The 14518-nt window shown below is 35.6% G+C and overlaps 1 protein-coding gene across 1 annotated transcript in view; it reads right to left on the reverse strand.

Moving 5' to 3' along the window:
* Positions 1 to 1976: 1976 nt before the first annotated feature.
* Positions 1977 to 14518, reverse strand: part of LOC111472054 (SCY1-like protein 2) — a 15836-nt gene continuing 3294 nt past the window's right edge. Inside the window, exons 3-14 of the mRNA XM_023117747.1 lie at positions 14184 to 14294; positions 13537 to 13719; positions 12435 to 12561; positions 11903 to 11964; positions 11694 to 11780; positions 10730 to 10816; positions 9098 to 9211; positions 7327 to 7455; positions 4398 to 4460; positions 3687 to 3848; positions 3459 to 3577; positions 1977 to 3330 (exon numbers count right to left, since the gene is read on the reverse strand). Of these exons, the coding sequence (XP_022973515.1) occupies positions 2385 to 3330; positions 3459 to 3577; positions 3687 to 3848; positions 4398 to 4460; positions 7327 to 7455; positions 9098 to 9211; positions 10730 to 10816; positions 11694 to 11780; positions 11903 to 11964; positions 12435 to 12561; positions 13537 to 13719; positions 14184 to 14294 (2190 nt within the window). The 3' untranslated portion in view covers positions 1977 to 2384. The remainder of the gene's footprint in view (positions 3331 to 3458; positions 3578 to 3686; positions 3849 to 4397; positions 4461 to 7326; positions 7456 to 9097; positions 9212 to 10729; positions 10817 to 11693; positions 11781 to 11902; positions 11965 to 12434; positions 12562 to 13536; positions 13720 to 14183; positions 14295 to 14518) is intronic.

Consider the following 14518-nt stretch of genomic DNA (forward strand, 5'->3'; position numbering starts at 1 on the left):
CTTAGAATATGATTTTAAATGACAAGTCTCATTTATGTTGCATATGTTTGCATTTCCTAATCCTAATGGTAGGGTCACAAAGTTATTGATGGAAATGACACACTACACTTATATGATTTTATTTCGTTTTAAATCTTTCTTTGATTTTATTTTATTTTTTATTTTGCATTGAATATTTTTGTCGTTTAATTTTAGAACTCTTTCACGCATGACATTATTTTATGAATTATTTTTAATGAATTATGCAAACGTATGACCCATGACATCATTTTATGAATTATTTTTAATGAATTCTTCCGCATAAAAAGCGCGAGCGTGTCGAGACGAGTGTCTCGGGCGACTTCCTTTGAAATGGATTTTTGAAGGACAGTACCGGACGGCACGGGTGTGCCGGTATTGCGCCCTAGCCCGCGTGTTGGAGGTTGCTACATACACCCGCTATCCGGGACGGTATCCGTAAATGACTCGGCATGGGCACGGGAGGACCTATGCCTCGATAGAACCCAGATGGATGGATGTTCGGGAAGTCCCGATGAGATGAACGACACGCAGGCCCATTCTCGATGGCATGACCGAATGAGTTATGATGGCCGACGACATCCCGAGACTCGGGATGGTGCCAAGACATATGGACCCTATCGATGGGGATCGAGATTGGATTAAGTCGGTTTATGGGTTTAAAGTAATAGCATATGATAAACTTCCACTCCTTTTCGCTATGCATAAACTAAACCGACAATAAACACGAAAATTAAAACTTGCATAAAGACAGATACCCCTAATACATCAAAACTCATTACCCAACGGAAGTGAAAGAGCACGTCCAAATGTTGGTTATTTCTTAGATACATTAGGTTGATTTACAAAGATTATTTAAAAGTCAATCAAGATACCACATCATAAAAAATCAATCACATCATTTGTTTGCCATCAACAACTTAGGATTAAGTACGAAAATTAAAGTTTCCATAAGGACGGATACTCCTAATACATCAAAACTCATTGCGGTGTACGTCCAAATGTTGGTTACTTCTTAGATACACTGGGTTGAATCAAATCAACACAAAGATTATTTAAAAGTCAATCAAGATACCACATCATAAAAAATCAATCACATCATTTGTTCGCCATCAACAACTTAGGATTAAGGACGGATACTCCTAATACATCAAAACTCATTGCGGTGTACGTCCAAATGTTGGTTACTTCTTAGATACACTGGGTTGAATCAAATCAACACAAAGATTATTTAAAAGTCAATCAAGATACCACATCATAAAAAATCAATCACATCATTTGTTCGCCATCAACAACTTAGGATTAAGGACGGATACTCCTAATACATCAAAACTCATTGCGGTGTACGTCCAAATGTTGGTTACTTCTTAGATACACTGGGTTGAATCAAATCAACACAAAGATTATTTAAAAGTCAATCAAGATACCACATCATAAAAAATCAATCACTATCATAGAATTAAGTACGAAAATTAAAGTTTCTATAAGGACGGATACTCCTAATACATCAAAACTCATTGCCGAATGCAATGCAGGATGTTAGTTACTTCTTAGATACACTGGGCTGGGTTGAATCAAATCAACACAAAGATTATTTAAAAGTCAATCAAGATACCACATCATAAAAAATCAATCACTATCATAGAATTAAGTACGAAAATTAAAGTTTCTATAAGGACGGATACTCCTAATACATCAAAACTCATTGCCGAATGCAATGCAGGATGTTAGTTACTTCTTAGATACACTGGGCTGGGTTGAATCAAATCAACACAAAGATTATTTAAAATTCAATTTAAGAAAATCAATCACATCATTTGAACAACTTAAATGTAGGTATTAAGGTAATCATCTAATGACAAAGACTAAAAGCTGTTGCATTTTCATAAACTGCATACTCTCAAGGCTAAAAATGAACAGCAGAAAAGTCTATATAATATACATACGAGAGAATTTAAGCAAATAAATCCTTTTGAAGTATTGTGTAGACATGAATCATACAAATACGAGACTTCAACTTCCTTTATTGTCTTTAGAAATCTAGTCACAAACTGGGAGTGGGACTATATATGAAAAATACACTTTCAGAGGCATAAAAAAAAAAAATTCCAATATAGACTACCTCAATTTCTTACTATAAACAGAAAAATTGCATTTATCAAACATCACCTAAAGAAATAACACAATATCCATTTTAACATAACTCACATCCCCAACTTACACTTTACATGCAAGGGTCAAAAAGATATATTTTCATACCTGATATGCATTTCGTTGAATCCATCTCTGGGTGCCCACGAGACGACAAATCTACAAAAGATAATCTGCATCTTCCAAATATTTTTGAAACAAGTAGAACTCACACATTACAGCAAATCCATTAGGGGAGGTTGTCCAGATGATGATTTATTTTGAGTAGAACGAGATGTTGATGAAACCCCCCTCCCTCTTCCTCTTCCTCTACCAACAGCATTTGAGGGGGGCGGGGCAAGTCTAGGTGCAATATTATTCCCACTCTTACTAGGCGCAAATATGGATCCAAGATCAGTTAATTTTTTGTCCGCATCATATGCATGTTGGGATGATATTCCCTGTTTTTGCTTCTGGAATCCAATAGAACTTTGGGAATTGAAGCCCCCAGTTCCCAGGCTGCTTGAATTGAAAGTAGAATTGCCATGATTTTGTCTCATTGGTTCACTAATATTTTTGTTGTTGAGGGTCCAACTGGCATTGCCGTTTGTTTGAAAGTTCAAACTGTTCGATGTACCCACAGTTCCATATTTGTTCATGGATGGTCCAACCACCCCATTGTTGGAAGCTTGAGACGCATTTCCTAATGAGCCACTAGGACGTGGAGGCCAGTCAGCAAAAGGGTCCACATTATCCAAGCTTGAAGTAGATGATTCTCCTGTAGTTGCTTGCATCCCAGAATCAGATACTCTGGGTGCACCGCCAGTAGAATTTCGAGGCGGCCACTCAACATCAACTGGAAGGCAAGATGCGACAGTTTGATTACTAGACAGAGATGTTATCACAACAGAGTTTGTTTGTATAGAATTTCCTGCTACGGATTGACCACCAAGAACAGCAGGCGCAGACGAGATAATGCTAGTAGAATTTTGTGGGGTTGTATGTCCCTTAGAAATAGGTCCCCAATCTTCATCCCATGCAGGTCGACCTTTTACTGTTGGAACGACAGTATCACTAGCTCTGCTTGATGACTGGGGCTGTGGGCCATTAGAAACCAAAGAGGATTTCATCTCTGGTACTCCAGAATCAGAAACATTGACTCCTCTTTTCTCTTCTATTTTCCTGTGATGGGAAAATATCGTTAGAATTAGATATATACTGCTAAGACTCTTCAAAAGCATGAAGTCACATGCATGTGCAGGACCTAAATACTGCATACAGATGTTGGTTGCAGTGGTAAACAATATTACCTGAGAACATCCTTGACAAAAAGCATATATTTAGCAAACTGCTGAACATTTAATTGTTGGGCTGTAAGAAGAGGCATGAGTAAAGGAAGAACATGCTCCGCAACAAATTCAATTCCATACTGAAAACAATTGAGTTTTTGACAGAAGGTACATTAGTTCAAGTCATTTACAAAAATCACTGCAACAGTATCCTTCCAAACAACAGGTTGAAGTAGATATGGAAAGTACCTGCTTAAGGATTGAGTTTGCAACCCCAAGGGTACACATGAGAGTGGGAGCAGATTTGTCTACAGCTGTACAACGTTGAATTGTTTGCAAGATTTCTAAAACTGAATGTTTATCAAGCGTCTGAACCAATTCTCCAAGGCACAGCAACGCATTAACTCTAACCTGTACATGGGAGGAAAATTCCAAAGTATCGTTCACATTTTAACTTGTGTAAAACACGTCATAACATTCAAAAGAAAAGTGGCAATCATTGTGGAGAGAACACACTGGCACACTGAACGAATTAAATTATATATACACATATATACACGAATTTATGGGAAAAAACTAGAATGTGTGCATGCATGTAGATCTCGTCAATAGAGGGAGGAAAAATGTTATTTTACCATTCCAAAATCACTAAGACACTCGTTACATCTTCAATTATGCAAAGCAATCAGAACGAAGCATGGATCTCAGGTAAGTAATTCATGTCAACCACGTTATTACAATTTTTTCATGTTCACAATCTCAAGGATACAAAGGCTAACAGGTGAATGCCTTTACAAAGTGACCATGTATAAATCTATCGTAACTTTTTTTAATAGGAAATAGTACTTTCATTAGAAGGGGAAAAATCACAAAAATGATGACAACCAACCAAAATAAACAACAAATACTAAAAAACTTGAAAGAGTGAAAAACCACAAAGAACTGCAAAAACATACATACCGCAGCAACTGTTGTCTTTAGAGCTAAACCATGGACACGAGGCAAAATTGTTTGTTTCACCAACTGTAAGAACACAACAATTTAAGTAAATGTGAGTGTCATATAAAAGGTCAAAAAAGATAATATTTGATAGTTCAAATTCATCTTGATCACAACTATATTGACGCAGGAAATATAATGCTAGCATAGGAAATAAAAATAAAAACTTCATTGCACGTGGATTTCTTTTTTAGACAATAAAACCTGTATTAATGTCTTACAGATTCAATGACAGGGAAAACTGCTCTAGGCATGCAGTCCTGTGTTTGGACCATGGGGGGGTTGAGGCAAGGAGACCTGCGGTCACCCTCACTCTTTATTTTAGTGGTGGATGTTCTAAGTAGACTAGTTCCCTCAGGATCAGAGAAGGGTGTGATCGAAAGGTTTAAGATGGCTAAGGATTTAGTTCATCTAGCTCACCTACAGTTCGCAAATGGCACTCTATTTTTTCTTTTAAGGTAGGAAAGCTCCTTAGTTAATCTTAATAGGTTATTGTCCTTTTTTGAAGAGATTTTCAGGCTTGAGATTAATAGGGGTAAGAGTTCCCTTGTCCTTCCAAATTAAGCTCGGAACTTAACATTTTGGAACCCTAACCTGCATAAAACTCGGAAGAAATTGTTTGCCCTTAAAGGAAGGTACTTCTCTAAAGGGGAAAACTTGTGGTAATCCAATGTGTGTTGAAAGGGGTCCCTTACTATTTCTTGCCGATCTTTAGGATTCTTGTCTAGATAAGTGTCCATTGAAAGAGTTAAAGCAGAGTTTCTATTGAAAGGGATTGACGAGGGAGGAGGGTCTCATCTAATCAAGTGAAAGGTGATCATGAACTCAATGTATCTAGGAGGGTCAAGCATTGGGAGCTTGAGGTTAAGTAACGCAGTTTTCCCAACTAAGTCATTGTGGCACTTCTTCCTATAGCCTAACATGTTGGGACATAGAGTAATTGCAAGCATGGCCCACATCCTTTTGGTGGTGCAAGGTTGATGGTTCTAGGGGTCTTAGCAAAAACCTCTTGTCAATCTTTAGGATTCTGGTGAAGGTACGTGTCCATTCAGAGAGTTGAGAGGAGTTTCTATTGAAAGGGATCGACGAGGGAGCCCACCTGATCAAGTGAAAGGTGGTCATGAACTCGATGCATCTAGGAGGGTTAGCCATTGGGAGCATGAGGTTACATAACACAGTTTTCCAAGCTAAGTCGTTGTGGCACTTCTTCCTTAAGCCTAACACATTGAGACATAGAGTAATTGTGAGCAGGTATGGCCCATATCCTTCTGATGGTGCAAGGCCAATGTCTCTTTCCCTCTTTTTCTCTGTTTATGCATTGTTCTCTTAAGGAAAGCTCAAAGATTTATTTTTTCGAGGATTGTTGGGGGGATAAACCTTTGTGTATTATGTTTCCACGTTTATACCATATTTAAAATAAAATGTTGCATTCGGTGGACTTAACGCTGCCTTCCTCTAAAGGTTTTTGCTTTCGTTAGACTTTTGATGACCTCTATCTGAGAGAAGGGTAATAGATGTTTTGGGTTTTCTTTCTATCCTACAAGGCTTCCAAGTTTTCCCATGAGAAAGGATGTTCATATTTGGTACTCTAATCCTTCTACGAGTGTTCTCATGATATTCCTTCTTCCATGTTATGTATGGCCTTTCTCCCAACCCAGTGACTTTGTTTTATCCTCTCTTTGGCCGGCTATAAAATTTCAAAAAAAGTCGAGGTTTTTGCATGATAGGTTTAATATAGGAAAGTGAACATCTTGGATTGTTTCCAAATGCATTCTTTCTTCATTTTGTTTTTGCAATGGTGCACTATTTGTAGGAATCATGAGGATGACCTCGATCATTTGTTGTGCGATTGTCAATTTGCTCAATTCTTTTGGGGTTACTGGAGAACATCATTTGGTGTGGAGCTCTGGGTAGGGATGGTAATTCGTTGTTGGAGAAGGTGCTTCTAAATCTCCCTTTAAGGGAAATGGACAAAGTCCTATGACAAGCAACCTTCTTTGTTGTTTTGTAGAGTATTTAATTGGAAAGCAATACTAGAATTTTCGAAGAGGTTGTGACGAGGTTTGGAATGTGGCTAGGTTTAATGTCTCCCTTTAGGCTTTGATCACTGGGGCTATTTGTAATTATGATCTGTCTTGTTCTTTAGGATTTGAATCCTATTTTGTAATTAATTTTAACCTCAGTTGATCAGGTTTATTTTTTTAATTCTCTAAATAAAAGCTTGGTTTCTTACTTGAAAAAAAATCGTACAGAGGAATCGTGAGAGTACTTGCAATCACTTGGAAGTTATTTTGGGTTGACGGTTATAAATAAAGGAAACTCCAGAGTTTAGGGGGCAAGCATTTTCTAAAGATAGTTTGTGGGAGATTCCAAGAGGTTGTGGGAGATTCCAAGCCTTTCAGAATGCTAGGAAAACTTACAATTTTCCTTCAATATTTTATGTTAATTTTCATTTCAATTTCCAGTTCACATCATAGCCATCAAAGATAATTCTTTACACACTCCATCCCTCAAACCAATTCATAAAATAATATCACTACAACACAAATGAAAAAAAAAAAAAATAGAGCAACAAAATAGCCAAATTACCTTTTACTAAGAGAACAAAGAAATATAATTCTAGATTCTAGAGTTCATTTCAGAGTTTGAAAACCAGAGAGTAGGCAAAACTTGTTGAGACAACATAAAACTACCATTTCTTTATTAGAAAAGGTTTCAAATCACACACACAAATAAATAAATAAAAAAAAAGACAGCTTTCAAAGTATTTGCATCTAGTATCACTTCTGTGATGCCTTTGTAGGCTAGCAATCCCACCTTCATGAAAAGGAAGGGGGTTTGAGGGGATAATCTAGAAAGAGATCATAAACACAAGATATGGAGCTCTCACCTGTGTATCAAGTTGCTTAGCAAGGGAAACTGATTTCCTCAGAACCTCCTCTTGTATGCGAGCATCATTATCATCATAAGCCCGAACAATCAATGGCAAGACATTGGTCATTAATTGTGCTTGACTGGTCTGGAAAAAGGAATGGCAAGACAAGGAGTGAAAAATAGAGGAAAAGAGGAATATATACATTGCAGGCTGAAAAACCAGCCAGGGGTAATAAAAGTTCAAGTGTCCACAATGAAACAAATTCATACAAACATTTTCATGATTAATGGTATAGAATCGTTGTAAGTTGAAATAAGATGCCAAGATTTCTTAAACACTGGGACGTAGTATTAGTAATAATTCATGCATGGTCCCACCACCACCAACATCAATTTCTCTTATGCTTTTCCTTTCAGTTTCGCTGTCTGAGGCAACAAGATCCATACACAACAAAATTTAGTGACAAGCACCAAAAGAAACCTTCGATAATATTACCTTCAACACCTTTGAAAACAATCCTAGTGAGAACACCAACAACAATGAAGAAGCAAAATGAAGACAAGAGGATTAACATGCCGAAGGCCTCTTAGCGCTTCAATCTTACTCCTCAGTTGTCCATTAATGAGAATCGAGAATTTAACTGTTCTATTTCATCTCAAGGACTAAGTCAAGGAAGTTTCAATCCACGTGGTCATAAGCCTTCTTGAAATCAATCTTAAAGATAACCTCTTGTTTTCGACCTTTATAATCCTCAATAGTCTCATTTGCAATGAAAGCCTCGTCAAGAATTTGCCTCCCCACTATAAAAGCACCCGAAGTCTCAAAGATCGACAATATGAGAACCTTTTTCACCCTGAAAATCTTAGCTATAATCTAAACACACTTGTAACTAGGCTGATGGGCCTGAAATCCTCAACCTTGTTCACCCTTCACTTTTTGAGGATAAGATGAACAAAAGTTTCATTCAGAGAATTATCCAAGATATCCCTGTCGAAGAACTCTCTGAAAACCCTCCCAATTATCCTTTAAGGCTAAAGAAAAGCCATTAGGACCATGGACTTGTTTCTATCACTCAAAAACCACCTTTCTAATTTCTTCCAAAGAGAAAGGGGAATCCAACTCAGTCTTCTCACTCACTGAGGACACCAGTCTAGGCCTTCAGTAAATCATAATAGTTACAATCATGAATAATTAAAACAAAAGAAAGAAAAAAAAACAATGAGAGAAAAAGAGACTCCATTGTGAACAATTGAGAGCCAGCTTCTTAAGAGTGAACCATAGAATCTAACTATTTGAGATCTCCTCCTAACTTCCACCCTTGTCATTGAAGACTTTAATTTCTCCTCTACCCCAAACGGTTTACCCTTCACCATGTTCAACCAAATGATTTAGGCTTTTTCTATAATTTATGACCAGAAAGGATCTAGAATAAATCTCTATTTTATGGCTGCTAATTATTTAAATTAGGATTGTACTCCAACCCAGCCCATCCCTTGCTCCACCATTAGAAAATTTGCAATCTCCAAAAATGGCCCCTACTGTTAAATAGATTCTGTACTCACAAGGAACCTTCCCTTTTGGTCTTGTTGAAGAACTTATCCACTGGATCTGCAATAATGGCCTTTATGTTCCAATCTACAGAACAATTTTTCCTCTTTCTTCCCCTTGACATCACCGTATTATGAAAAGATGAGGAACTAGAGAACTATATATAATTAGTTACATTAAAGCCCGTAAATCACCCAACAAGCATCACCACACAAAAAACACAATTACTTGAATTTACCTTGTTAATTATAAGATCAGCACGCTTCACAAGCAGCAACAATGTGTCACCTGCAGCAGTACTCAGAACAGGAACAAGAGATGGCAAAGTTGATAGCTCAAAATCATGTTTATCCTGCAAGCTTCAAGAAATTAATCTTATGTTCCAATAATACAATCCCACAAAACTAATAGATGAATAGCGAAAGACATCAAAGATTAAAAAAAAAATAAGAAAAAAAAACCACAATTAACCTGCAGAATATACTAGAAAAGACTACAATTGATAAAATAAGAACCAACGACTGTGATCTTGAAAGGCTCATTGACCCTCGCCTCATATTTAGTACCTATCAATTATGTATAGAAATTTTTTTTTGTAAACCTCCTTGATATAGGAGTATGCATAGGTTTCCTTTTTCTTACAATTCAACCCATCAATAAAAAATTCTGTTTCTCAGAACAGAGAAGAGGAAGGCATCAACTAAGGAGAAAAGCTAACAATATGTCCGTAGCTTAAACATTATTTCCTCTCTTGTGACTGCAGCATGAAATGTCTATTTTTTTTTTAATAAAAAGGTAATCAAATAATTATAAATCGACAATATATTCCTGCTAACATGCCACAATTTGATTAGATACTAGATTCAAGTCACTAAATCCATGTATTTCCTCAAACATTAAAAGAAATTCGATCTCCTGATTCCACATATCAATCTAGACAAATCTCAACTCTTTGGTGTGTTTTAAACATCTCAGTCCCAAAAGTAAAGCAAAAGAACAAATCCATGCATTACAAAGTCCAAATTCACGCAAGAAACCAGGCAGCCTTATGAAAAATACCATGTTTGGTAAAACTAATTCTTCATTCATTTATCTAAAATCACTCTTCATTCTATTCTTACGCACAAAATCACATGCCTAGTCATCTTTAGTAAAAACAGCTTTCCTAAAAAAATTTCATAAACAATATTTTCAAATTCCAATTCTATCCTTCCACATATCTTCTTCGTCTTCTTCTTCTTCTTTTCACATCTATTTCATCCTATATAAATGAAGTTTTAATTCATTCAATTTTCTTACAACAATTGTTTTTCCTGAACATTTATTAAATAATTTAAATCAAACAAAATGACTACTTTAAATCATATAAACTTTTAAACAATTAATTTATAAAAAATATATATTGGAAATAATGTCTATTTTGGTCAATATAGCTAAAGCTCAACAAGTTAATAATATTTTATCAATCCCATCTACTGATTCAAGTTTAAAATTAAAATTTATCAAATACTAATTTACTTCATGCTGTAGCCTTTTTCCTAAAAGCACAGCTGCTAGGCTGCTCGCAGTTGTCTTAAAAGCAACCGCAATCCTGAACTAATCCTAATGCTCTAAAGATACCCAAAAGATACCAACTCCAAAAGGAGTTTAAAAAAAATGAAAAAACAAAATTACAGAGGGCAACTTCAGGTTATTAGTGGAAATGCAGTATACAATGAAATCTTATTAGAAAAAATAAATGGAATCAGGAATATAACACAAATTAATAAACTCCATAGGGTCATCGATTCTAAAAACTTCAACGTCAACTTTTGCATGCAACCTTGGTAAGATTAATAAATAAAAAATGAAAACATGGAGTTTTTTGTACCTGAGACTCTGCTATTGTGAGTACCATGGGAAGTATCATAGGCTGCATAACTAGATTTCGTAATTCTGCACAGAGAGGTGGAAGGACCTGCAAAAGACATAATCAAACCCTCAATGGGAGATCAATGATTTTACGAATATTCCATTACTGCATGTCATATATATTCATTGTGAAAGCACAAGACCACTAATAAATTCCTCGTTTAACAAATGTGTATGAGCATTTGAGGAACTTATTCGTATCCTTATTGTGTAGAGTAGTTGGAACGCAAGCTGAGATAACTTGTAACTGTGAATCATAGCACCATCAAAGGATGACAAGTGTCTTGCTGGAAATTGCATTATTAAGTGCAATCAAATAATACAAACTATGAAAAGACAAATAAATGGAGGGACAACAAGTGCAGTTCGTTAGTTTTTCATCACTGAGGATTCCAAATTCTGATGTTCTTTATAAGGCACCTTTGCTTTTAAAAAAAAATATCCAGTATCTTCAATTACTCCTCCCTCTTGTAGAAGCATCCAGAAGGAGTTTTTTCAACCGTAGTTTGTCTTTCATTTCATTTTTACAAACTGGAGAAGTTTATCATCAATCCTAGGCTGTTCCTGTTTTATTCTCTAATTGTGAACATTAAGACTAGCTTAGATGCATCTCACCAACCTCAGAGAACAACCACTTCAATCCTACAAATTTTGGCATAACAGAACCAGGTAAGTGGTGGCTAGTGCTACATAATTTAAATCCATGACATCTAATACATGGTTTGCAGAATGTCACCCGGTCCCCTTGGCCACTATGCCCTTGGTCAACCAATAGTGGTTTTATTTGCTTGTTTTATATCACCTTGCACATTTCATTCAATCAATTAATTCTTATGCCTAATAAAAAACCACAAATTATAATGAATATCAGAAAGCATAACAATAACCAGCTCATAGACAAATAGGCCAGGAAAAACTCAAACCTTATAGCGCAATATACGGGAATCAAAATCTTTCCACATATCAGATAGAGCTTTCAAAAAGTCAGACTTTTGCATGTTATCTCTTTCCTGAAACATATTAATGATAAATTAATTAGATTTTCAATTTTAACTACTCTTCCATTCAAAGTAACTGCTTTTGATGACTTCAGAGAAACTCATATCAGTAAAGCTGAAATGGAAACAATTACAAGCATGTGGTCAAGAAAACGAAGAGCTCGCAGCCTTGTGTCATCTCGGAAAAATGGAGAACCTGCAAGAAAATCAAATAATGTAAAATTTGACCGACTGTAGACAACACAAACAATGAAAAAATATCCATAATGTGGAGCTTTGGAAGGAAGTCGGCTTCTGATCAATGGAACCATCAGCCATGTATAGACTCCAGGTATTTTCAATAAGAGCATGGCTGACTAAACCCATCAAAACTTCTATAACAATGGTTAATATATCAAATATGACCAGGTATTACCCCATAGCTTTCATGAAATGAAGTGGATCGTTAAGTATAGAGCATTAAGCAATTAAGCATACCTATATGAGACATAGTCAGAATGAAAATGAAATTCAAATCTCATATTAGATTTTATCATAATCACATAATTATTTTCCAACTTCCATGCGCAGTATTAAATATTCACCGTTACACTTACAACTGACCATAAGTTTCCTTGATGCCAAAGTTGGATGTATCAATTAGGTTGGAATTGAAAATTGTATTACCTGTGAATTCCAATGCTGTTGGCCGGAAAGACTCATTGGATGAGAGCATTCTCTGCAGGTCAGGAACTAACTCCGGAGGAATTGAAGCAAATGACCCAGTTGACAGGTAAGTTAAGGAGTTCATGTACTAAAGAGGAAGGAGGAATAAACAAAAAGACAAAAGAGAAATAACAAGAATTAGAAACTTCGATAAATAACATAAATTAAAAGAATATTTGAGTCAGTTCCTTTTATTTTCATATAATAGTTCTTCCAATAGGTATATTATTCTCAGTCTATACCTATATTATAAAAGAAAAATTTATGTATTCAGATAGAGAGATGAAAAATAACAATAAAATGACATCTTAGTACAAAAGTAAAGCTTTGCATCATTTACGTATGTACAAAACCAACCAAGATAGCTTCCAGCACCATAATACATATAGTGGTTTAAATACATCAATCGAAAACAATTCACTTCAGCATCCATCACTTCCACTTCACTTATGCATAAAAGGTAGTACTAAAGCAGCACATAGATAAAGAAAATAAAAGGAAGTCTTTGTAATAGCATGCAATTTTCCAATGCATGCTACTACTTTATTGCTTCACAAGTTTTAGGACCAGGAATACTAAAATAATCACTCATAGACCTCAACACCTGTAGGCACACTAATAGAAGCTCAATAACAAGTGCTACAGGGCATCAACTGGAACTTTAAGAGTGTTCTCAATAAAATTATAGTAGACTCCAACCGCCTTCACATGCTTTTAAAAAAAGATCATTTTTTCCATGACCAGTCATAATCTTAGAGGTCTGTCTAGCCACAAGAAAAGAAAATGAGAAAAATTTACTGATTCTATAGGCCAATAAATCTACTTTAATAACAATAATGATTCTTAACTAACTAAACAAAAAAATCAGAGAGAGTTCAACAAGGAGAATCAAACTAATTGAAATATGTGGAGAAAGACTAGAAAAACAAGAATTTCCAATTATGAAAATCAAAATTTTCTGGACAAGACTTTCCCACTCATCAAATATACATATATATATATACACGCAAAGTACACCATTAAGCAAGGTGATTGAATTTAGAAAGAATGAACTTGGAAATACCATTTTAACATTGTTTTGGCAGTCAAACAAAGGCTTTCTAGCAATCAAATGGTAAGCAAGGCATCCAAAGCTGAAAATATCTGAGGAACAACCAGCCGAAGATGATTTACTCCTAACCAATTCGGGAGCAGTGTAATTCAGAGATGGCTGAAGAGGCAGCACAGAATCTTCAACATCATACTCCTGTGCAATTCAACAAATTAAGCAGACATAGAAGCCTCAATTAATTTAGCTAATGATGATCCACAATTCATGTCATAATATTGTATTAGCTAAATTTTTATAAAGAGAAGGAAAATTGTAGGAAGATGGCTAGCATGTACATTAACACAAAGGATAAAGCTGCACACTGTATTCATAGATATAAAACACACTAATAGGATATTACAGTTCTGTCTAAACTGTAGGTTGGAGCATGAAACTGAAACAGGATTTTTTTTTCTTTTTTTCCAAACAAATGAAACATGAATAAAGTGAACGAAAAAGACTGAAAATTCATATAAATGGCAAGTTCCATATCAAAAAGAGATGAGTTCCTTTTCAGATCTCAAATGCCTGACAAAGGCATTGTCCAACAATCGAGTTTCCCTTATTTTCATTTTACAATGTTTAAAATTTAACAAGCAACCAGTGAATATTGAACTCACGGCATAATGGAAAGCTTGCACAGTAGCCATGTCACTCGAAGTCTGATCTGCTGGAATTGCAAAGCCAAATCCAGCAAGTTTCCAAGCTCCATTTGAAGTGATGAGGACATTCTGCAAAGACATAATTTCAAGCAACATAAACAGATCAAATCTATTGTCTCATGTTACCGTTTGTAGGTCAAATTATCTGCAGCTATTGAATCTTGAATGCAGTCTGCACGTTTAGAGAATCTAAGAGCAACACAATAGCAGCAGCAACTCTTCCACAATGGATACTTGCCTAAGATGAGGGCTCTCTGTAATCTTCTTCGTTTTTTTCTTTTTTTTTTTTGGGG

This window comes from Cucurbita maxima, unplaced genomic scaffold, assembly GCF_002738345.1.
Source record: "Cucurbita maxima cultivar Rimu unplaced genomic scaffold, Cmax_1.0 Cma_Scf00063, whole genome shotgun sequence".
NCBI classification, from domain to species: Eukaryota; Viridiplantae; Streptophyta; class Magnoliopsida; order Cucurbitales; family Cucurbitaceae; genus Cucurbita; species Cucurbita maxima.